This window comes from Podarcis raffonei, chromosome 6 (genome assembly GCF_027172205.1).
Source record: "Podarcis raffonei isolate rPodRaf1 chromosome 6, rPodRaf1.pri, whole genome shotgun sequence".
Classification (NCBI taxonomy): domain Eukaryota; kingdom Metazoa; phylum Chordata; class Lepidosauria; order Squamata; family Lacertidae; genus Podarcis; species Podarcis raffonei.
In genome coordinates, this window is record NC_070607.1 from 85,483,397 (window position 1) to 85,507,529 (window position 24,133).

General features: G+C 46.9%; 1 protein-coding gene across 6 annotated transcripts in view; it reads right to left on the bottom strand.

Annotated features, from left to right (window-relative positions):
• Positions 1-1,246: 1,246 nt before the first annotated feature.
• Positions 1,247-24,133, bottom strand: part of PMEPA1 (prostate transmembrane protein, androgen induced 1) — an 84,345-nt gene continuing 61,458 nt past the window's right edge. For 2 of the 6 annotated variants that reach the window (XM_053394350.1, XM_053394347.1), the window contains exons 2-4: positions 12,786-12,940; positions 4,522-4,575; positions 1,247-3,213 (exon numbers count right to left, since the gene is read on the bottom strand). In XM_053394350.1, the coding sequence (XP_053250325.1) occupies positions 2,662-3,213; positions 4,522-4,575; positions 12,786-12,899 (720 nt within the window). In that variant the 5' untranslated portion in view covers positions 12,900-12,940 and the 3' untranslated portion in view covers positions 1,247-2,661. The other 4 variants (XM_053394346.1, XM_053394345.1, XM_053394349.1 and 1 more) reach the window with 4 other exon arrangements.

Here is a 24,133-nt window from a genome sequence, read left to right on the forward strand (position 1 = left end):
GTTTCCATCTACATTTGTCCACGGCCCACTCCCAGCCCCGCCCTAAATCAGAACCAATTTATCTAGAATAAATAAAACACAGTTAATGACCAGAGGAAGCTGAGTGAGGCCTGCCAAAATGGTTGCCCTCATCTTTCAGTCTGCAGGTGGGGCACATGGATGGATTGAATCCCAAGACCAGGGGTCAGCAAACTTTTCCAGCAGGGAGCCAGTCCACTGTCCCTCAGACCTTGTGGGGGGCCAGACTATTTTTTTTGTGTGGGGAATGAACGAATTCCTCTGCCCCACAAATAACTCAGAAATGCCTTTTTGATAAAAAGCACACATTCTACTCATGTAAAAACACGCTGATTCCTGGACCGTCCGCGGACTGGATTTAGAAGGCGATTGGGCCAGATCTGGCCCCCGGGCCTTTGTTTGCCTACGCATGGTTGAGGAAACCAGCTGAGAGTTTTTATACACTTGGCTCACCACATAGCTGGGCGAGTGGGTTGTTCTGCAGGCCCAAAAAACTGGGAGCAATGGAAGACAAGACTCTTGCAACGTTAATACTTGTGTAAACAGAAGGGGTATCAATGGACCCATATTCTTGCCCCGACAGAGCAAACTGCACCTGTTCGGCCCTTCTCTTCATTTACACAAGTATTAAGTGCACAGGGGCCTTATCCTTCCCCATCTGGTCAACCTTCTTTTAAGAGTTTATTCAAAAACTTTATGGAAAATGGAGCTGTCCCAAACCAGGTTTCTACAGAAACATCCATAAGGCAGGTTTGTGGGATCTCCCTGCTTCTATTGCCTTAACTGACAAAAGAGAGCCAGATTGGTTTGGGGGGCGGGGGAAATAACCCCAACAATTAGAAGTCATCACCTGATCATTAAAAAGAAGGCATTTTAACGACCACTTATGCTTTTATAGTCATCTTGAAGGGGCCGTTTAAATTGCTCTCTCAAGGTCTTGGCTTTGCAAAACTCTGTTTAAAGAACACGATGTCTGTGCTCTTCTTAGCTTTGCTCAAAGCAGCGGTTCCCCACCCATTTAAATTTCAGCCATAGTTCTGCATTTTGCCGGCAGGGTCTGTATAATAGGCGTAGCTATCTCCATATCAATGAGAGCCAGACAAATCTTGTACCAGGGCAACTGTGAAATCACACAGGGCTAACGCTTTGTCAGGGCAAGCTCCAAACTTTGCTTTTTAAAATATATTTTTTTTCATGCTTCCAATAACCATAAATGGCCAAACAAATGCACAGTCAATATTTTATTTGTTGATTTTTTTTCTTTAAAAAAGTCTTTATTTCCAAGGGAATGTACAAGAGTGGAATCTTGTGGTGACTTAACATCCCTGGGAACAGACACCTGAGTGCAAAAAGAAGGGAAACCGTGTCCAATTTCGAAAGGTGTATGCACGAATGTATAAATGACCTCTTTCCTCTTTAAGTCGAAATCATACCATACCAGAAAAGAAAGGGTAGTTTATACACGTGCATTAAACACCCTTCAGAACAGATACAGTTCCGTGTACATTCTGCAGTCAGGTATCTTGAGGACACCTGTAGTCAGGCGTCATAGATGTGATGATCAGGTTTGAGACCTGGTCGAGTGACTATGGAGAGCAAAAATAGGAAAGTAGGAAAATGTACAAGATGCAGTCTTCACATGATGTTCCTTACTGGTCTGTGGCTTTAGTTTTACAGGCATTCCCTCCCTCAGTTTCTCTTTTTTAGTCCTTACGTCCGCTGCAACCCTATACACATTTACCTGGGAGTAAGTCCCATTCAACTCAGTGGAGCTTACTTCTGAGTAGAAGCATACAGAATTGCCCTGTTATAAACATGTTTCCCTTAACAGTTTTGTGGTAGATGTGATAAGAGGCTTTAGACCAACACAAGCACTGACACATTTATATTAAAAAATAGTGCAAAATTTCAACATTTATATAAATAACTCTAAACCCCTGCTTTTTTTGTTTTTTTGTTTCGCTTTTTTTTACAATGTAATACATGCTCTTTTGAGTTGCCTCACAAAAATTGCCATTTTTTTTAATTCTAGTTCAGAAAAAAACACAACAAAAACTTTTCTTCTTCTTTCCCCCCTCATCAATAGTCTCTTCTAATATAAAAATACCTGCTTCCCCAACACACATACAGTTTCTCTTATTTTTTTAATATATATTTATATTTATATTTATATATATATATATATTGCAGATCTTTAAACAAATGTTTTTGTGCAAATATTTTTGTCTTTTAAAGTTAAGTGAAATAAACAACAACAACAAAAATATTGTAGCGCCGAAACACGCAGCTCAACTAGAAACAAAATGGGGGCCGGGGGAGGCGCAAAAGGTGGCAGGTGGGGTGCGGGGGGGGGTGCAGAGAAAAAGGATTGGGTATTTTTCTCTTAAAAAAACAAAACAGAACACATACCCCCCCCCAAAAAAAACAACCTTTCTAGACAGAACTCAACAAAGAAATGTTTTGCAAGCTTGGTTGGCTTGTGCATTGAGACCAAACATAAACATGTAAATATTTATATGGAGACGGACGTTGCGTTTCATACACAGCGCCTCCGCCTCTCGATATCTTCCCCCCCGACCCCCCACCCCACCCCGGTTAACAAGTGCAGAGTGTTTAATATCATTCTCTTTCTCTCGCTCTTTTTTAAAAGGGGTGCCCTTTCTGCTTCTCTTTCTCTTTGTTCCACACTGTTGTGCTCTCAAGGCTGCCGAACTGCGACGAAGGGTGGAGCCTGCCCCCCTCCAGTATGGCGGTCACCCCGCCGCTGTTCTGTTGGTGCTGGTAAAAGGTCGAGCCGGGGAAGTGACCGATCACCTCGCTGTACGTGGGGGGTGGCCCTTCCATCCGGCCGCTGCTCCCGTAGCAGGTGGCGCTGATGCCAGAGTTGCTGCTGGGGGGCCGGGGCCCCCCGTAAACCGAGCTGTCTATCAGGTCGCTGTCAAAGATGGTTCGGTTGGGAGGCGCCCGGACAGACTCCCTGTTGAGTTCCATTTGCTGCTCCGGGTCTCGGAGCTGCAGTGTGCACGGCCCCTGGTAAGGCGGGGGCTCCTCCCCGTCTGACAGAGAGATGGTGGGCGGCAAGTCGATCTCGTGCTGCATGTAAGGGTACGTCGGCTGGAATCTGTTGAAGCGGTCCCTTTGCAAGAAGGACGGGACGGCAAGCCGGTCCGTAGGCCTCGGCGTGTAGACTTGCTGCTGGAGACAAGAAGGGAGACGGGCGTAAGCGTCGCGTTCCATGTGTGAACCCATGAAATCTGGCCTCTGCTAAGTTTCGACTGTGTGTCGGGCACAGGCTGGGTGAAGAGGAGCAGTGGGAAGCCCCACGGGAAGCCCCAGAGGGGGAAGGCTCAGAGCCAGTGGGTTGGTGGTAGGACAATGAGGAGAGATCAGAGGGAGAAGATTGAGAGGAGGGGCTGGGTGCTGAAGGGGCTACAGGGTTTAGTGAGCAGGGAGAGCCAGTGACAGACAGCAGTTCAGACTCCGAGGCTGAAGCAGAGGAGACAGATAAAGAGGCTGCTGCAGAACCCAAGGACTCCCTCTCCTACTGGTCTCAAAGAACATCATGGGGAACAAGAAGGGCAGAACAGAGACCAGAGGTGCACAGACACAGTTTGAGGCTGCTTGGGAAACATCTGGGAAATGTGGAGCCTTAGACAGGGTAGAAGGGGGGGACCTTCAGTCTTGGCAGCTGCAAGAATTGTGTTGGGAATTGTGAAGGGTTGCTGAGCTAGCTGTACAGTGGTACCTCGGGTTACAGACGCTTCAGGTTACAGACGCTTCAGGTTACAGACTCTGCAATAGGAACAGAGGGTGCTGATTCATAGGGAACCAGGTTGTTGGTTCATCTATGCCTATACAATCGTACCTCGGCTCCCAAATGCCTCGGGAGTCAAACGTTCCAGCTCCTGAACAATTGAAAACCGGAAGTGAGTGTTCCGGTTTTTTAACGTTCTTTTGGAAGCTGAACATCCGACGGGGCTTCCACGGCTTCCGATTGGCTGTAGGAGCTTCCTGCAGCCAATCAGAAGCCACACTTTGGAAGGCGATCGTTCCAGAACAGATTCTGTTCGACTTCCAAGGTACAACTGTACTGAAAAACATCATGGATTTTCCTTCCCCTTGGCCCCAGCCAGCATAGGCAGCCATCAGGGATGATGGGAGGTTGAGCAAGATTTCCCCAGAACTACCCGGAGAAATACAGTGGTACCTCGGGTTACAGATGCTTCAGGTTACAGCCTCCGCTAACCCAGAAATAGTACCTCGGGTTAAGAACTTTACCTCAGGGTGAGAACAGAAATTGCGTGGCGGCGGCAGCAGGAGGCCCCATTAGCTAAAGTGGTACCTCAGGTTAAGAACAGTTTCAGGTTAAGAACGGACCTCCAGAACTAATTAAGTTCTTAACCCGAGGTACCACTGTATGCAATTTCCTTGCATAAAGAGCAAACTTCAGTGGCAACTGTGCTGACTTGCCTCTGACTCCAGCCCTGACACCATGCTACTTACCTCTGTTACTCCATTTCCCGACACTGTGCTTTCTGAAGGCCACAAGCTTCCTTCCTAAAATGGGAAAGAACAGGAAAAGGTTGGATAATTCCTACTGAGAAATGCTGCTCCCACACCCTGCTCAAACTTATTAGCGATTGCTAGTAACAACGGCAACTTCCAAAGAGTTTCGAAAAGCTGCACATGTACGATCTGAAGGAGCGTCTCCACCCCCATCGTTCAGCCTGAACACTGGGGCCCAGCTCCGAGGGCCTTCTGGAGGATCCCTCACTAGAATCACAGAATCGTGGAGTTGGAAGGGACCCTGAGGGTCATCCAGTCCAACCCCCTGCAAAATAGGAATCTGCAGCTGTCCCGTACGGGGATCAAACCTGCAACCTTATCAGCACCACCCTCTACCCAACTGAGCTATCCAGGTTATAAGGCCTGGAAAAGTGAAACTACAGGGAACCAGGCAGAAGGCCTTTTCGGTAGCTGCACCCGCCCTGTGGAACGCCCTCCCGGCAGATGTCAAAGAGTTAAACAACTATATAACTTCTCACAGACATATGAAGGCAGCCTGCTTCAGGAAGCTTGGATGGGCAGGGTATAAGAAATAAATTATTATCAAGGGTTATGGGAAGTCAGAGAAATATAAGAATGAAAACTTATGATGTACTTAAGGTTGTATTATGTAAACACTTAATAATAAGAATAAGGAAAAAAATAATTATTCTTACAAAAATATATATAGCAGAATTGCTACCTGCTGGCTCACAACCTGTTCGCAATCTAACAGGCATGATACAAAAGGAAAAAGACTGAGGAGGGAAGAAGAAAACAGCTGCTTCTTCAGTGGTCAGTTGAAAGGGCAAGGTTGGTCTCCCCTTTGCCGTATGCTTCTCCTCCCCTATTTCATTCTCACAACATCCCTGTGAGGTCGGTTAGGCTGAGAGTGGGTGTTCTTCTTGAAAGACAGGAGGCACAGCCTTTCCAGTGGCAGGCGGCAAAGCCAGGGTGCAAATGTCAAGAGTTTAGACATCACCTTGCCAACAAAGGTCCGTATAGTTAAAGCTATGGTTTTCCCAGTAGTGATGTATGGAAGTGAGAGCTGGACCATAAAGAAGGCTGATCGCCAAAGAATTGATGCTTTTGAATTATGGTGCTGGAGGAGACTCTTGAGAGTCCCATGGACTGCAAGATGATCAAACCGATCCATTCTGAAGGAAATCAGCCTTGAGTGCTCACTGGAAGGAAAGATCCTGAAGCTGAGGCTCCAATACTTTGGCCACCTCATGAGAAGAGAAGACTCCCTGGAAAAGACCCTGATGTTGGGAAAGATGGAGGGCACAAGGAGAAGGGGACGACAGAGGACGAGATGGTTGGACAGTGTTCTCGAAGCTACCGGCAGGAGTTTGACCAAACTGCAGGAGGCAGTGGAAGACAGGAGTGCCTGGCGTGCTCTGGTCCATGGGGTGACGAAGAGTCGGACATGACTAAATGACTAAACAACTACAACACATTATGTCAGTGATGTTTACAACAGCCTTGGGAGGCAAGAGCACTATGATAACCTCCTTTTAAATAAGATGGTCCTCGTATTGGGGAAAGTACTGTATTTCACTGGAAGAGCACACTATTTTGCATATGAGTAGTACCAAGTTCCATCCATCCTTAGCATCGCCAGATAGGGCTGCAAAAGGATCATGATTAAAAACTGAAAATCTGCTGCAAGCAGATAGGCATTACAGAACTACATGAACCAGCATCAGGCAGTATCTTAAGTAGCAGGAGTTTGCATGGGAGAGATGTTGAGAGAACCATAGCTTGCCTGGTGACACCTCTAAATTATTGGCTGAGCCATCTATTCCAATTTCGCCTTGCTTTGGCTTGCTGCCCCTTGGAATGCCAGCAGCCAAAAAGAAATCAGATTGGGGAGGGAAGCCTGCTTGGAAGCCGAGGCCATGGAATACTATCAAATTCAGCTTAAAGGTGATGGGAAAGTTGCCCAGAAAGCCCAATACAATATTTATTTTCACAAAAATCCTTTTTGGCAGGGGGCAGAGGGGGGTGCAAGCATGGGTTAAACAGAAGAAGCGAAATTCACAGGAGGTGGCTCAAGAACCTTCGGTCTTTAGTGTGACCAGAGCGTGGCCTACTATAGTCAGATCCATCGCTCTGCGCACGTTTGCTTCTGGCTGCACCAACCATTACTATGCAGCCTGCAAGGGATTGCCACCGCAGAGGTTGCAGCCCTTGAGCTGAAAAGGGGCTCCTCAACCCCTTAACAAATCCACTCTGCGTTGCTGTATTTTTGTTCCCAGCTCTGCAGACAAGGCATGCTGCAACCAGAAGAGGAGGCCAGAAGTGATTTATAGGGAAATGAGATGTTGCTCCAGATGCTTCCCCCTTCCTTCTGTTTTCATAGGAAATCTTGTCTCAAAAATGTCACACATAAGATATGAGGCTACTTTGGAGTGAAAGATAACCAATGCCGGTTTCATATGGAATATTAATTGACTTGCACCGTTTGGGTGATGTAACTAATAAACCGGCCATATTTTAGGAGGCTGCTGTGTGTAGTTAGGAAACTTGTCGAGTACCCCTGCATCTTACGGTCTACTTTTAAGTCAGAAAGCACAAAAACCACACGAAAGAAAAATTAGAGGCACACGTATAAATGCATCTCCAGATGGTAGCAACAGAGATAAATTCAAAAGGGCATTGTTAAGCTTCCAGAGAAATGTTATTCTGTTGTGTTCTTTCTCTCTCTCTCGCTTCCTTGGTAAGGTTTCATTTAAAGAACAAACAACCATGGCAGAATTATAGATCCACATTTTTTAAAAAACCTTGTGGTGAGATTTCCCAGTTAAAAAAAAAAAAAAGACGGTGCAAACCTCAACCCACCTAGATTGCAACTTCCCTTGCCAGGGGCAGCAGTTGCATAAGGAAACTTGGAATTAAGAAAAGGCTTTACAAAGCACTTAATATGCATTTCCAGCAGCGCTTCCAAAGATAGGGTAGTGCTGTTATCTGCACAGTGAGTTCCATGGCAGAGATAAGAGCTGAAATGGGGACTTCCTGGTTCCTCACTTGGTCTCTAAAGTTGCAGGTCTATTGCACCCTTAAAGGTAAAGGGACCCCTGACCATTAGGTCCAGTCACGGCTGACTCTGGGGTTGTGGCGCTCATCTCGCTTTACTGGCCGAGGGAGCCGGCGTACAGCTTCCGGGTCATGTGGCCAGCATGACTAAGCCGCTTCTGGAGAACCAGAGCAGCGCACGGAAATGCCGTTTACCTTCCTGCCGGAGCGGTACCTATTTATCTACTTGCACTCTGACGGGCTTTCAAACTGCTAGGTGGGCAGGAGCAGGGACCAAGCAACGAGAGCTCACCTCGTTGCGGGGATTCGAACCGCCGACCTTCTGATCGGCAAGCCCTAGGCTCTGTGGTTTAACCCACAGTGCCACCCACATCCCTAATTGCACACTTACTTGAGAGCAAATTCTGCTGAAGCCAGTGGGGGCTTGTTTCTGAGTAATTAGCCACACTCCATGTAATTTGCATAGAATGGTTAGGTCGGAGATGGGGGACCTGTTGACTACAGTCCCTGGCTGGGGTCTTTGGGTTAGATGGGAGCTGAGGCCAGCAACATTTTGGGAGGCCAGAGGTTCCCCACTCTTATATAGTAGTAGTAACTGCAGGACATCTTTGGGAGAAGAAAAGGTTAATGAGCAGGCCCTGCACTAATCTGGAGTGCAGCCCCTAAGATGGTTGGATGGCGCCTTGTACGCCTCCTTCCAACAACTCCTGCAGCCAAGCTGGTGCCAGACGTCTTGCTCTGCTTTCCATTGGACCACATCAACGAGGCCAAGAGAGGAGTCTTGTCTGGGCAGCCCAGGACCTCCATACACACTGTCCAGGCTTGTGCCCCCAGAGAGGTCACTTTGGTGCTGCTAACACAGCAAAAGGAACGAGGGAGGAGCAAGTTACTGGTCTTTGCAACCACGGCAGGCGCATTTGATTTGTCCGCCGGGAGGTGCACTTTGTTGTCTCTCGAGATAAACCGATGCTAACAACTGTGGTTTTATGGTTGCATCTTTTAATGCTCAAGGATTAGCTTGCCCTAAGAAGTGGCCACAAGCCCTGGACTTTGGGCTTGCACCAGGGTTGGCAACTGGTCCCGAATGGCAACACCTAATTTTCATACAAGATGGGAGGATGAGACCCGTTGCTCAGAAGGGGGCAAGGAACTGCTGCAAACAGCCATTTGGAGCAGTCGTCCTTAATCTTTGCAAACAGTTTTCATCCACATATGCCGTTGCAGGAACCCACTAATTTATTTATTTGTTTACCCTATATTTATATGGTGGTCGAGCTGCTGTGGTGACCCACCTTAGGTCAGGCTGTGTCCCAGCAGCAGATCCCAAACCACCAGTTGAGGACAAATGCGTTAGAGCAGCATCTGTGTGCTATGCGCAAGGGCAGCGCTGCACACATGGGATTCCACTTGGCTTAGAGGTCTGCTTGATAACAGTTTACAACACTGGGCAGAGGAGCGAATCACTCCGAGACATACAAATGCTTATTTTTTCATCATCCCATAGGGCATATTTACTAAGTGGTGAGTGTATCATCACCTTATGCTCACTGGTTTATATTTAATTTAGCAGTGGGCAATGTCATTGCATTATGCCATCTGCCGCTCCAAAGTCTTCAGGCTGATGTCTGAACACTACTGCGGGGAAAGAGGTGGATGGAGGCAAGCTGTCCTGCAGCCCCAAAGCCGATGCTTTGAAACATCTACTCCCATCACTCTTAAGATAATCATATGCCTTCTACTGCATACAACAACCTTACATTGTTTTTATTCTGGACAAACGGATCCAGATTAAAATGTCCAGAGCCAGCCTTAAACTTTTCACAGCTGAAAAGCAAAAGGGCAAGAGAATGCCTCTTCATTTATTAATGGATTTTTAGTCTCATCTATCAAATAAAATTATGCCCCAGAAATCGAGATTGGGGGCTCGAAAAGAAATGGTCCTCCTGGGCCCATCCATGCTCAAAGCAACTGGTTGCCTCGTTTTCTTTCTTTAGCCAACATGGTGCCCTGCAGACGATATTTGAAGGCTGCCTAAAATCATACTTCCAGGGCATTTGTGCCCCTGCTACTGGTTGCAGATCTCAGCTGCCATCGCCCCCAGGACCAGCCTAAGATATGCTGCTGCAATGCAAGGCGGTCTCCTCCACCTTCCATGTACAAAAAGCAAGCCAACTTGCAGGTGAAGATTTCTTCAGCAATGGCAACAAGGCAGCTGAGAATACCAGGATAAACTCAGTGGGTGCCACACACAGCCCTGTCCCTCAGCATCTACCTCTCTTGACTAATGGGAGGGCCGGCCCTGCTGCTCCACTTCCCAGTCAGCTATGGTGCTAGACTCCTAAGACCCTAGTAGTCCATCTGGATGCCATGCTCATTTTCATTGTTAAACACCCCACACTTGAGAAGAGATAAGGATGTGAGGCTCCTAAATGCAATACGGCAGCAGCAGCAGCTAACCTTTGGACCTCTGGATGCTACTGGACTACAACTCCCATCATCCCAAACTTACTGGCCATGCCAACAGGAGCTGATGGGACTTGGAGTCCAATAACAGCTAGAGGGACACAGCTCCCTGCTGAAACATTTGTTCGGAGGGACACATCACACATTACACAGAGGCAAACATATGCTCGGGAGGGAGTTGCAGCCAGTCATGTCTCCCTGACAAGCGTGTTTGAATGGTGCATACACACTTCACAGCTCCTTCACACTTTAGGTTTATATAAAGGTAAAGGGACCCCTGACCATTAGGTCCAGTTGTGACCGACTCTGGGGTTGTGGCGCTCATCTCGCTTTATTGGCCGAGGGAGCTGGCGTACAGCTTCCGGGTCATGTGGCCAGCATGACTAAGTCGCTTCTGACAAACCAGAGCAGCACACAGAAACGCCATTTACCTTCCTGCTGGAGCGGTACCTATTTATCTACTTGCACTCTGACGGGCTTTCGAACTGCTAGGTTGGCAGGAGCAGGGACCGAGCAACGGGAGCTCACCCTGTCACGGGGATTCGAACCGCCGACCTTCTGATCAGCAAGTCCTAGGCTCTGTGGTTTAACCCACAGCACCACCTGCGTCCCATTAGGTTTATATATGTCCACCTAAATAAAATAATGTGAGCTGCAAAGCCATATGTGCTCTTGGTTTTACCCACTAGGGGGAGCTTTGCTGCCCCTTATAGGACTGCACCCAACATAAGAAGGCACTGCCTTTATTTAACGGAGAGAGACTGAAACCAAGTCACAACTCCTTCATTACTTTCAGATTTTGCACTTTGGAGTGACACATGACAAATAAGCTCCTTCAGTTTCATAGTCTGTGGCTAGATCTGCGTATGCTGAAAAACCGTGTGTGTGTCAGGGGGAAGCTTCCCCACACAGCTGGGTGCGGGGTAGACTAGTACAGTGGTGCCCCGCAAGACGAATGCCTCGCAAGACGGAAGACTCGCTAGACGAAAGAGTTTTCCGTTTTGGAGGTGCTTCGCAAAATGAATTTCCTATGGGCTTGCTTCGCAAGACGAAAATGTCTTGCGAGTTCCTGCGGGTTTTTTTCCCTTTCCCCCCCTTTTTCTAAGCCGCTAAGCCGCTTATCCGATAAGCCGATAAGCCGCTAAAAGCCGCTAATAGCGCTAATCCGTCAATGGGCTTGCTTCGCAAGACGAAAAAACCGCTAGACGAAGAGACTCGCAGAACGGATTATTCTTGTCTTGCGAGGCACCACTGTATTTTTGTTCCTTGATGTGCTTGGTTTGATCTTGCAGAGTAATTGTCGGTGAGCTTTCAAAAATGGTAATCCCTGTTTGCTGTTTGGAATGCAGCAGGCCACAGTATCGCCCCAGTCTACCGCCTCCATTTGCAGCAAGGTCAGGTAAAAGGTAAAGGACCCCTGGACAGTTAAGTCCAGTCAAAGGGGTTGTGGCACTTATCTCGCTTTCAGGCTGAGGGAGCCGGCGTTTGTCCACAGACAGCTTTCTGGGACACCAAGACAGAAACCAGAGTGCACGGAAACGCCGTTTACCTTCCCGTCGCAGTGGTACCTATTTATCTATTTGCACTGGTGTGCTTTCGAACTGCTAGGTTGGCAGAAGCTGGGACAGAGCAACGGGAGCTAAGCCCATCACGGGGATTCAAACCAATGACCTTCCAATTGGCAAGCCCAAGAGGCTCAGTGGTTTAGACCACAGCACCACCTGCGACCCATTGCACAGGCTAGACTAGGTGGTTTCACCTAGTCTAGCCTGCTGTAAAGTAACAAAATATTGCCCTAGCTTTGCAGGCACATTTCAGCACCAGGTTTGCCCAAAGCAGGGGTTGGGAACCTCTTGAGATGACACATCCATTGCTCTGAATATTCATATTGGTTTTTAATTGTATTTTTATGGCTTCTTTTGTTTCTTATGTCCACCATAAAGTCTCCTATTGCAGTTTGAATTCCGTAGACTTGCAATTGCTACCACAGGTCGAAAAATCATTAAGCAAATGGCCAAAACCCTCAGCAATGTTCAACCAGTCTGTGGCAGAAAACATTTGGGAACTGCTGACTTTATCTGCTGCTGCTGCTGCTACCTGTATATTTATTGTTTTAAAAAGAATTATACTGCAGAGTATGATTTTCAGCTGTTATCTTAGTGCTTTGTTGCTTTGGGTTTTGTTACCTATCTAACTTGGGGGGCTTTCCTATAGAACAGTGGGATAAACATATTATTATTATTATTATTATTATTATTATACAGGAGTGGGGTAGGGGAAGTGTACAGTATAGTACAGTATAGTACAGTTTAGTGTACGGTATAGTACAGTTTTGCCTCTACTCTACTAAGCTGGGGAACAGACAGCAAAGCATCATGGGAGAACTGGGGAGGGCCACAGGCCTGATCTTAGGCCACAGACAAGCCCATGGGTCCTAAAACTTTCTAGGGGTATCACAGGTCCCTGCTGCACGTGACAACATTGCCAGATAGAGTGGCCACACTGATGGACATTAGAAAAGTTTGCAAGATTTATCAGCCCACGTATATTTATATATGGACCGCTCCAAGTGAGATTGGGAGGGATATAAAAACCAGGTCAAAGTCCTCCCACCATGGCTGTTCCGAAAGCACCCAGGGTCAGCTGGTGAGCACAGCAAACAACATGAACCCGGCAGAGAAGCAGGAAAGAGTTCGGGGAGGCAGACACGGGCTACTTACTGATGATAGGTTCTCCTCTCTCCTCCGTCCTTGACTGTGCCGATTGATGAAGGACCGTGCAGAGAGTTTGTAGTGATTCAGCAAACACGTGATGACGACCACCATGACCATCATCACCACCACGATTATGATTATCTGTACAAACTCCAACTCCGCTGCAGGAAAAGGAGACAAGAAGAAAAACAAACACTTATTTTGAGAGGTCCTGAGAGGAAAAGGCATCAAATCAAGAAAAAGCTACTAAGTGATGCTGTGTCACAAAGCAAGAGGAGAAGTGCAGGTGTCGCTAACATTTGCGGCAGGGCCATAGCTCCGTGGTAGAGCGAATGCTTTTGCACACACAAGGTCTCATGTTAGATCTCGGCCTTCTCTAGGCACGGCTGGGGAACACCCCTGTGCAAAACTCCGATGAGCCACTACCAGTTACTGCAAGATGGAAATGAGCTACGTGGACCAGTGTCTGGACTTGGCACAAGGAAGCATCCTATGGTTCTAATGGTGGATTTGGCATTTGTCAACACCAGGCATCCGCTTAAAGGGAAAGAGATGCAGTGCAAAAGGGATACAAACACCAGCCAAGAAGTCCCATGAGTGAGCAGAACAGTCCAAAAGTAAGAGAGAGATGGAGCATCCATCTCCCTCAACCCAAAAACGGGTGTGCAAATCGTTGCCCATTTCCTCATTCATTTAAAACATGGACTAAAACTGAAATGGAGCTTAAAAATAAGAGCAGGTTGCAAATCAAGACTGGGGTGGGTGGTGGTGGTTCATACTAACCATGTTACAACCTGGCTCCAAGAAGATCCAGTCAGTTCAGTTTTGGTACAGTTATTCCGTAGCCAGGCAAAAGAAAACTGAACACTTAAAACTAAATATGCCACAAACAAAAATTGCCCCAAACTGGTTAGCTGCACACTCCATGCCATCTCTAAAGTCAGCAGATTTATAAGCCAGTTTCTCTGCAACACACAATAACCACTGTGACTAAGCAATGGGCATCTAGTAAGATGCACACTGTGTTCTGTGGCCCCTAACTTTTCTTCATAAGCTGCAACAATCTAGGCTGCAGAAAGCAGTGTCGGCATAGTACATGGCTTGTTAGAGCCCTACAGAGACTTGCCCTGGGCTCAATGGGGCAGTAGCAATCATTCAGCCAAACTGGTCTTGCATAGGCTCCTGCCTGCCAACGTGTAATTAATTTCTGTCAAAGGAAATGCATGGATTCGCATCATAAGCGAGGACTCTAAAGAGCTCTGCTGGAGAGTATGGAAGGTATGTGGAGGTCTCACGCTGCGTCATGGGTACTCCAGTGCAAGAGAAAGCACCACTAGATTGCAATGACAGGCGGGTGTCACTCTGTCTTCTGAAACAGCCAGGAAACAAGGCAGGTGAAGAAGGAGGTCAGGTGTCCTCTGGCAACCATCCTTTGTCTCACCTGAAGCAGTTGAGAGCACTTACTAGTTCATTTCCAAGCACCGCCAGGCCATCAGGTAAAGAGTTTTTAAAATTAATTGGTCATCTGCAAGACTGTTGTCAAAAGGTGCCCCCCCCTTGGGGATTTTTGGAGACAACATTGAGGAGACAGACCTACTCAGGAAGGAGAGTCCACTGAGGACATCTGAGAGCTCTCCAAAACCTGGGAGTTGGCATTGATCATTGGCAAGTTAAAGGAAATTGCATATTGCCAGAAACTTGATTATAGGTGCTTTTGCAAGACAAGTTGGAATGCAATCAGCAAAGGGCGCCATATTTGCTGCCAGAAGGGAAAGCCCACCTTTAATCTTTGCTCTGCTATCTGCTATTACTGTAACACACCAGAACAAAAATAGTCCTTAAAAAAAGAAAAGGAAAACAGGTGTGCTTTGAAGTGCTTCAACCTTGCTGCCTTACCAAAAAGCCAGTCTGCAGTAAGGTTTCTAAAATACCTCTCAGGGAAACATTGGGCAACCGCAATAAAGTTTTGAGAAACATACCTTGCACCCCTTCTGATCCCCCCCTCCAACTCCCCCCACCCCGCATGGCATTTCTCAGACACAAACTTCCCATTGACGCCGAGCAAACCCATTGACTGACGCACAGCTGATAGAAACACACACAGACACACAAAGCGCGCAGGCTTTTCTTAACCTACGCTGATTCCAAACCATTCCCAGTGGCATCCGCATACCAGACTTCCAGACGTAATTTAATTCAGTGCTCAGTTCAGCCAGCTGGCAGTGGCAGCTTGAATGGCTTGAGTTGGCACAAAAGTGTATTGCACACAAAAAGGGGGGTGGCTGGGGGTTGAGAAGAGGAAGAAATGCAATCCAAGCCAGCAAATAAACAAGAGCAAGCAACAACAGGCTACTAGTTAAAGCTTCATTTGAGAAAGAGAGAGAAGGGAGCTTTCGGCAGGAATAGCTCCACGAGTTTGAGGATACAGTTCCCCACACTTTGCTTGGAGGGTGGCGTGGTTTTGGAAGGGATAGAATTTGATCCCAGAGACACAACACAGTCATTTGATAGAGACTATTATTCCCAAACAGCTTAGCCCAGGGAGGGATGTATGCTCCCAGGCAGACAGCGCAGTGCCACTCCTGGATAGCTCGCTTTTCTGTCTGCCGGCCAAGAGATTAAGGTGGGGGGGGGGAGCCGCAAGAGAAAAATGCTCACCTGTGCTTTGGGCAGAAAGGAGGAGCCAGTCTTTCCCTCATGGGCTACATTTGCCAGACTTAGGAACTTTCTTGGAAAGAAATGGAGCCAAAAATTCATCAGGGCCAGGGCTCAGAAAACAGATACTTAGGGAGACCCCTTATTTAATTAAACAGGTAAATTTCCCTTGCATGCCCACTGCAAATCACCCCTCCCACCCCAAACTTCTATTTGGACAGAAGTTGCAGGTGGGGGACAAATAATAATAATAATAATAATAATAATAATAATAATAATAATAATAATTCCGTGTGTGAAATTCAGATCTCCCCGTCTCACTTGTCTCTCCCACCAACAAACAGAACGGACAGCTTCTCCTGTCCCTGGACTTTGGGTGAGCTTCCCGCCCTCTGTTATAAAGGGCTACTGACTGATACTTCACCCCTCTGCCTTGGCCATCCCTGTGAACATCACAGCTTATCTCAGAGACTCAGGGCAGCTTGAAGGTGATGGCCAGATGAGCCTAGGGCATATAAGAGAATGCATCCATCTGTCTGTCTGTCTGTCTGTCTACTCATGTATAATAGCCCACCCTTCATCAAGTCCCAGGGTGGGTTAAAGCAATCCAAAAATCAATATTAAAAACAGTTAAAACAAACTGCAGTCACAGGAACAGAGTAATGGATAAATTTCGTCCCACTTGGTGTATTTTTATCCAGGGGAACATCAAGTGCCTTCTACCTACACTTATGCGAGCTCAGGTGTAAGAGAATAATAGCGCTGAACTTTACCATTTTCTTGCCTGGGAAACTAGGTGGGTGGGGTGGGTTGTGAGATGCAGAGCTTAAATCACAGGATGCAGGAGGAAGAAATGACCTGGTCCTTTTTCTGGGATTTGGCTAAAAAATGAAGAAAGGGGTTTGTGGAATGAATTTGTGGGCTCCCTGGATGGCTTTTAAAAGAGGATCAGACAAATTTACGGGGCATAAGGCTATATCCATGGCTACTAAGCTTGATGGCTATGCTCTGCCTCCACTCCATCTCATTATTAGGTGAGATTGTGTCACGCATGTTCTGGCACACATAAGCTAGGGTTGCCATACGTCAGGAATTTCCCGGGATTTCAACGGCGGAATTAGCTTCTGGGGAATTTTTTTGGGAAATCAGCAAAATGTCTGGGGGTTTTGCCCAGTGAACAAGGAAGTGTGTGTTAGAATATCACTCTTTGCTCTCCTTTGGGGTGGAGGGTAATTGCCCCCAAAAGCTCAAAACTATGATGCCGATCCCCCCCCCAAAAAAGCCGAATAACTTTTGCTTCCGGATTTTTACTTCTTGAAATATGGCAACCCTACATAAGCATGCCCAGAGAGCACACTTCCTCTTCAAGTCACTGAGTCACTGCAGCCAGTTGCCATGCAGTGGGGATTTAGAGAGCCAGGTGTTTAGAAGATTTGAAACCTGGAGGCTGGGCGTGTCTTAAACAGGTAAGGAGAAATCAGCATCGGGTGGCGAGGAGCACTTTTCAAGAAGGCATCGAACACCACTGCAGACTGTTTTTATCCGAAACTATGTTCACAGACAAGCAGCCATGGAAACAATTCTTTAAAAAGGGGGGGGAGATGGGGGTTCTTCTCTCCCAAATCTGCTCTGAGTTCCAACGGTGGTTTTAGCCAAGAAAGGAGCAAGCCCTTGGATCGGGTAGTTGGGAGGGAGACTAGATGACTCTAAGGGTCCCTTGCAACTCTATAGTTCCATGATTCTATAATTTCTTTTATGCAATTAGTTGCTAAGTGCTGAATTTAGTGGGGTGGGTGGGAGGGAAGGGATTGGTGAGAGTTCCTTCTGGCTTCCACACGTGGTTCAGCACCAGCATAAGCAAACAAAATGTGAGGCAAACCACCCAGTCCTGCCAGTTACCTTGGGGCAGAGTCTGCAGAGTCGCAGCTGCTCTGCCAACCACTAGATATTCCCCGCAGTATTACATTTCCTGCATTTCTTCCCAAGGGTGCCCCAAAGAACTTCTATAACCACGAACCAGACCCTTGTAAAAACTTTTATTTGCTTGCTTAACTTTGAATTAATTAGTTCGGGTTCAACAATGTTCCCTGATCTGGCCTTGTCAGCTAAATGTGTGTGTGTGTGTGTGTGTGTGTGTGTGTGTGTGTGTGGAGAGAGAGAGAGAGAGAGAGAGAAGTGGAGGGGGAGGATATTATATTATTTTATGATATGAAATTATTTATTTACAACCTGCTTTCCCTATCATGGCATACACCTCAAATCAGCTTACAAATTAGAACAATAAAACAGCAACTGTATAAAAACCATGATCTCCCATAGCCAGTTTCAGCAATAAAACAACTTTTGAAAAAATACACAACGCGATTGGCCAAATAAAAAGGAACGAAAGAATAAAGTCTCAAGCTGCAGCGATGTGCTCAGTTTGTGAGGTTTAGGCTCCCCAGCTGTGTGGTGTAGTGGTAAGAGCACTGGTGGGCAACCTGCACCCCTCAACCTACTTTCTTGAACCTCCAGCAGCCTCTGGGGACTGGTGGACTCATCTACCACTGGCTTTGGCCCTACAACTATTAACACATGGCCCTCCACAGATTACCCACAGAGGAATGTGGTCCTTGGTTAAAGTGTCAAGCTACATAGGACTGCGGAGACCCAGTTTCAAACCAGCCTTAAAGCCCATTGGGTGATCTGGGGCCAGTTGCTGTCTGACTAATACTAATAATAATAGTCCCCTGCCCATCTGTCTGGGTTGCCCCAGCCACTCTGGGCAACTTCCAGCATATAGGAAAACATAATAAAACATTAAAACATTGTAAACTTCTCTCTACAGGTGTCTTCTAAAGGCTGTACAGTGGTACCGCAGGTTACATACGCTTCAGGTTACATACGCTTCAGGTTACAGACTCCACTAACCCAGAAATAGTGCTTCAGGTTAAGAACTTTGCTTCAGGATGAGAACAGAAATCGTGCTCTGGCGGCGCGGCGGCAGCAGAAGGCCCCATTAGCTAAAGTGGTGCTTCAGGTTAAGAACAGTTTCAGGTTAAGTACGGACCTCCGGAACGAATTAAGTACTTAACCTGAGGTACCACTATATAGTTCTTTATCTCCTTGACATCTGGTGGGAGGGCGTTCCACAGGGCGGGCGCCACTACTGAGAAGGCCCTCTGCCTGGCTCCCTGTAACTTTGCTTCTCGCAGTGAGGGGAACCTCTGGAAGGTGCTTGGAGCTAGATTCCTACCTCTCATGTTTGTTGTAAGGATAAAACCATGTTTAGTGGGAGAATCATGTACACTGCCTTAAGCTCCAAGGAGGAAAAGCAGGATATAGATGTGATAAACAAGCAAGCCTGGCTACCAGAAACAAGGAACGGGGGGTGGCTTATGAGACTTACAAAAAAGGGGGCAGATTTCAGCAAAATGTGCATTTGCCAATTTGTATGTATATGCAGCACAATCTATCTCGCCACAGTGAGGAAAGACTGTGAGCATTTCAGGTAGCTCCATCTGTTGCCCAGGTACCACCAGGTGATCTGTGGCAAGTTCAAGGGCTCTGCTCCCCCTTCCCAAGTCTAAAGTAAACTAGTTGCACTATTTTTACGGACCTCTGATGTATTCCCAGTGTGAAAGGAAGCAGATGGAGGTGGTGGTGGTGGTGCAGAATTCCCACCCATCTCATTGTGGTTCGTTCACTGTGGTTGGTAGTGATACCTTCCTACTTGCCCAGCGGTTGGGCCACAACAAGTATTGAATGGGCTGGGCATCCTCAGGTTTTGGCCTGGCTATGGGGGCCTGAGCAGGTCTCAGACACACCTTGAACTGCATTTGGGAATCATTAGGAGGCTAGCACAGCCACTGAATTAAAAAAAAAAGGTGTGTGTGTGTTTGTGTGTGCTACTTCTGCCACCTTCTGCCAACCCACTTCTGCCAGCAGCCAGCCCCCTAAATATGACGCCAGTCTTCAAGGGCAGCCCCACGTAGAAAGCACTGCAGCAATCAACCCTGGGGATTACTCAACCAAGGTTCTTGATGACAGTGTCCTTGTTCTCTGCAAGGGAAGGTTGCTAGTCAATACGTCAAACGCAACCGACAAAACTCGTCCTTCGCCAAAACCCTTGAACTCAGAAAACCTACAACAAACCAGAGAGGCACTTTACTTAAAGAAGAAAATCAGTAAGAAAAAATGGCCAGCAATTGGGTACTGTGCCATGCTCCCCATCATTCCTCTGCACCCATCCTTTCCAAATTTTGCGGGGTGGCTTGCCCTTTCCCGCATACCCCCCCCCCACTAAACAAAAAAAGATAAATAAGCTCAACCTTAACGCACCACACACATCAACTCAGCCTTATTTACCGTTTTCCACAATGCCTTCAACATCTATGAGAGCAATCGCTGCCAGCGAGAGTTTCATTGGAACCAAAAAATTTTAGTGGGGGCTGGAGGATAGAAATTTACCCAGCAACAGTATCCAAACTCTCCTCTCTGGCTCCCTGCTGCTTCCCACTCTTGCTGGCTTTTGGTGCTTGAAGCAGAAAGGGAGAGAAAAAAGTGCCAATCTCCATTCAGCGAGCGCAGAGCGTGCATATATATATGTATGTATATATAAATATACACACACACATATATATGGCGTGCATATTGTCCCAACCATCCCAATCCTCACCACAGGGAATTGTCTAGAGAGCCTGTAAATAAACAGAGGCCTTTAAGCCCCCCCAAAAAAATGAGGGGTGGAGGAGAGGAGCAGGGGGGCTTTTCTTTGTATTGTAATGAGATACATGTCCAGAAAAAATGTGGCTCTGAGGAGGTTGGGGCAGCGGGGGTGAGGGGAGAAGGGTAGCAACAAAGGCCCGTCAGACGCAAGGCTCTCCACCTCATTTGAATGTTGGGGGGGAGAGAAAGGGGGCATTCAAGGGCTCCCTTTGTAAAGAAAGCCTTCCCCACACAACCAGGAGGTGGGGGGTGGGGAAGCAGGAGGGGCTGGGCCCTTTTTGTTTGGCTGCAGCCATAAGGGGTTAAAGGTAAGAGCAGCCCGGCTTGGGGGGGGGCGCAATCCTCTTGTCCTTGTGTTAACTGCTTTCACCCTGGGTACGGTTGGCTGAATCCTAGACAGCTTTAAGCACTCTGGCAGACAGACAAGGGAGCCTCAAGGGTGGAGTTCAAGCAGGCAGCTTTTGACAGTCACATCACGAGCCCCAGAAGAGGCCGCTCTGCGGTGGGAGAGTCGCAGGGGGCCCAGGAGAAGTTCACAGAGGAGCCCGTGGAATTGCTCGCCTCCCCCCGCCCACCCCAAGCCCCGTCCTGCACAACCCCTGCCCCGCAATCTTCCTCCCTGCACCAGCCCTGTTTTAGGAGCGCTCGTCTTCCAGAGCAGGAAATGGTTCCCACAGATGCAATTTTGCGCAGCGCATGTGTGGACGTGGGGCTGGAGGCAGCCAGTGTGTGTGAGAGAGAGTGAGGGGGGAGTCTGCGTTTAAAGATTTACCGCAGGGCAGCAAATGCGCCTCCAAAAGCAGGGCCAGGCAGTCTTTCTGTCCTGCTCCCACAAAAGCGCCTGTTTTGTTCATTCGTTTGATGACATTTGCAATGCCGTACATGTGATTTGTACATTACCTTGAGTGTCTCTCTCTCTCTTTTTAATGTCAAAAAGAAAGTCAAGGGAAAGAAAAAAGAGGAGAGGAGAACTAATCTAATTTCAGATGCGTATTCCCAGGTATTCCCCCCACAAAACATTTGTCAGCGTTAGTAACAGTAAGAGCAATATGGGCCTCATGAAAGAGAATAAGCAATGTCAATATAAGTTGATTACTGGGACCCAGCAGCTGGCAAGTCCCACAGCTTGAATATACATTTCCCTAGAATCTGGAAATGAGGTGGGAATACACAAATATTGGTTTGTTTCTCTATATTTTTTTTCTGCCAGGACCCCCAAAAAGTCTTCTGAATCCTTTCTTAAGGTCCCATTTCCATCTGATTCCCAGACAGGGACTTTTCAGTGATGGTGCCCCATCCTCAGAAAGTTTCACCTAGCACCAACTTATTGTTTGGGGGGTTTTGTTTTGTTTTTTGGTCAAGAAATTTTTGGTATTTTGATATTGTCCAATCTGACTAGTATGTTGGGTGTGGATGTGGGTGTTTGAAAGAGTGTTTTTAACATTGTTAAAATGCCCTGCTGTTCTTTTGTTTTACTGAGGTGGTTATTGGTTATTGTTTTGGAATTGTTGGTTTTAATATTTAGCTGCCCTAGAAACTCCTTTAGAGTTAAAAGATCAGAGTAGAAATGTCGGCAAATGAATTAATAAAGTCACATAGTCAGATAATTGCTGTGATTTTATACAGGAGCACGTAATGCAAAAGCCATTAAATCAGACGGGAAAACAAACATACTACCAGCTAATCAATCAGTTTATTAAAAGGTCATTAAATCATCTTAATGGTACAGAAAGATGTCGCTCGCCCAGCCCTATCATACAAGGAGGCACCTTGAAGATCCAGGTGGCTTGGGAGCACTGATAAGCATCATACCCATAACCTTGGGTGATGAAGTTTCTATCCCTGAGTTATCATTGGGTATCTGTCCCCTTCACTTCTTCTTCCTTCCATTTGACTGGGGTTATGCAATTATCATGCAACCAGGGAGAAGGGCTTCATTTTCTATAACCAATCAACATCTTATGCATCAACAGCTTTTAACTCACACACACAGGTGAGCTTCATCAGAAGCTGAGAACTCGCAGGAGGCCAGGCACCTTCCCGCCCCCCCAAAGTGATCCTCTGGCTCCACCTCTATAATTTAGAATCAGTGCAAATACAGAGCAAGCATATTGATGCCTTTGCTATACAAGAGGCCCCTCTCACTTGGATAGAGTGGTACATGAAAGCTTAAGGAGCTCATGGATATATTTTCTTGCATTTCACGTTCACGAAGTATTGTTTTTGAGAGGGCGTAAAGAGGAGTTGAATTCACTGGGTCAATTCAGTCCGCTAGTCAGACTGTTTGGGGAGAGGAACCCCTCAAAATCTAATCTCTGATCAATATATTACTACTATAGTAGTGCTAGTAACCCAATAACAGTGCGTCCCCCAAAAAATCATTTGAGGAACAGAAACAAACTACACAGATTTACCGTTCTGCCCATGCCTATTTATGTATTTTTCGTATATATGCATTTTGTATTTGGCTTCCTAATCATTGTCACTTTTCAATTAGAGGAGACCTCATTCCATTTTTTCCCCTTTGTAATTCTCCCCAGGGAAGAGTGATGGATGCACCAAGCTTTACGCGGCGGACAAATGTGGCTTCGAAATGCAAAGTAAGGTCACACTAATTTAATTTAGCATAATTTTTTTTACTCCTGCATACATTTCAGAGGCAGGTTCAGACACTGTGTTGGAGTGACACAACCTGCTTCTTTGTATTTTCTGTCTAGACAAACACAGACGCTTTGGGAATCCGGGCAGCGTGAATAGGGAGCAATGCATAGATTGCTTTTACAGATAAATATCCCCACTAAAAACACACACACACACACACACATTCCCATAAGCGCTATCAGTTTCATGGACTGAGTGGAAACTTAGTGACAGGTCACTGAGGGTTGTCAGCACGCCTACAAATTGTCTCAGGAGTTGGTTTTGTGTTTTGTTTTTTTGCAATAGCCAGTTTTCTCAATTATGGCTCCAAACCTTATTCTAGTGGGACTTGATGTGGCCTTTTGCGGAAAATGTGGTTCTTACCTAATAGCAGAGCATACCGATCACAACTCCAGTGGTGCGTTGGGTAGAATGATGAAAGAGCCAAGGCACAAACGAAACACCGCAGGTGTGCATGACCCAAGTTTACAAAAATTATTAATGCAAAAAATAATAATAACTAGCCCTAGCCCTATTCAGTTGTTCTGCACTCTCAAACCCATGCAGTGATGGTTGAACGAAGGGGGGAAATGGAGACCAACTCATTGGACCGTCTTCATCCTAGGAGCCCCGTCTGCAGTCCCACAGCCCTCCATTTACTGGTGGCTGTGGAAGGAAGCCTGCTGCACCCGAGTAGGATCTCTGCATGATTAAAGAACCCTGAACCTCCAGGCTTTAAAATCATGCAGGGAGTCTCCTCAAGTTGAAAAGGGCTTGGAAAGTCATTTGGAATGGCGATGGGGATGTGTGGAAGAGGGCAGGGCCTGACAGCTCTCTCTCTGTGTGTGTCTGCGTTTGTGTGTAGGGGATGCAGTGCAAACTGAATGGGACTGAAATGGATTTGCTCTCCCCAAATCCCCTTTGTGGATTCTGGCAGCAAATGTTACCTGGATATACTCTTAGTTTTATGGCAGGGATGGGAAACCTCAGGCCCTGCCGATTAATACACCTCTCCAGACGACTCTGTCTGATCCTTAAGATTCTTCCCAGGCTGACCCCTTGCTTGGCACCTTCCTTGAGCGCCTGTCCTTGAACTCCAGAGATACTTCTTTGCTTGCCTGGATAGACATGTGCAAAGGGGACTAGCTCACCCTATAAAGGTTAAAACATTCGCTTTTGTTGCTCTGCTCGTTGTTGCCTCTGGCCTGCCCACTATGTGGCCCCCTGAAAGGCAGCCCATAAGGGAATGTGGCCCTTGGTTTATGGGTATCAGTTAGGTACTGCCACTTAACATTAGCACTTGGCACACAAAATATCCCAGAATTGAAACAAACTTTTGTTGTGATAAGATT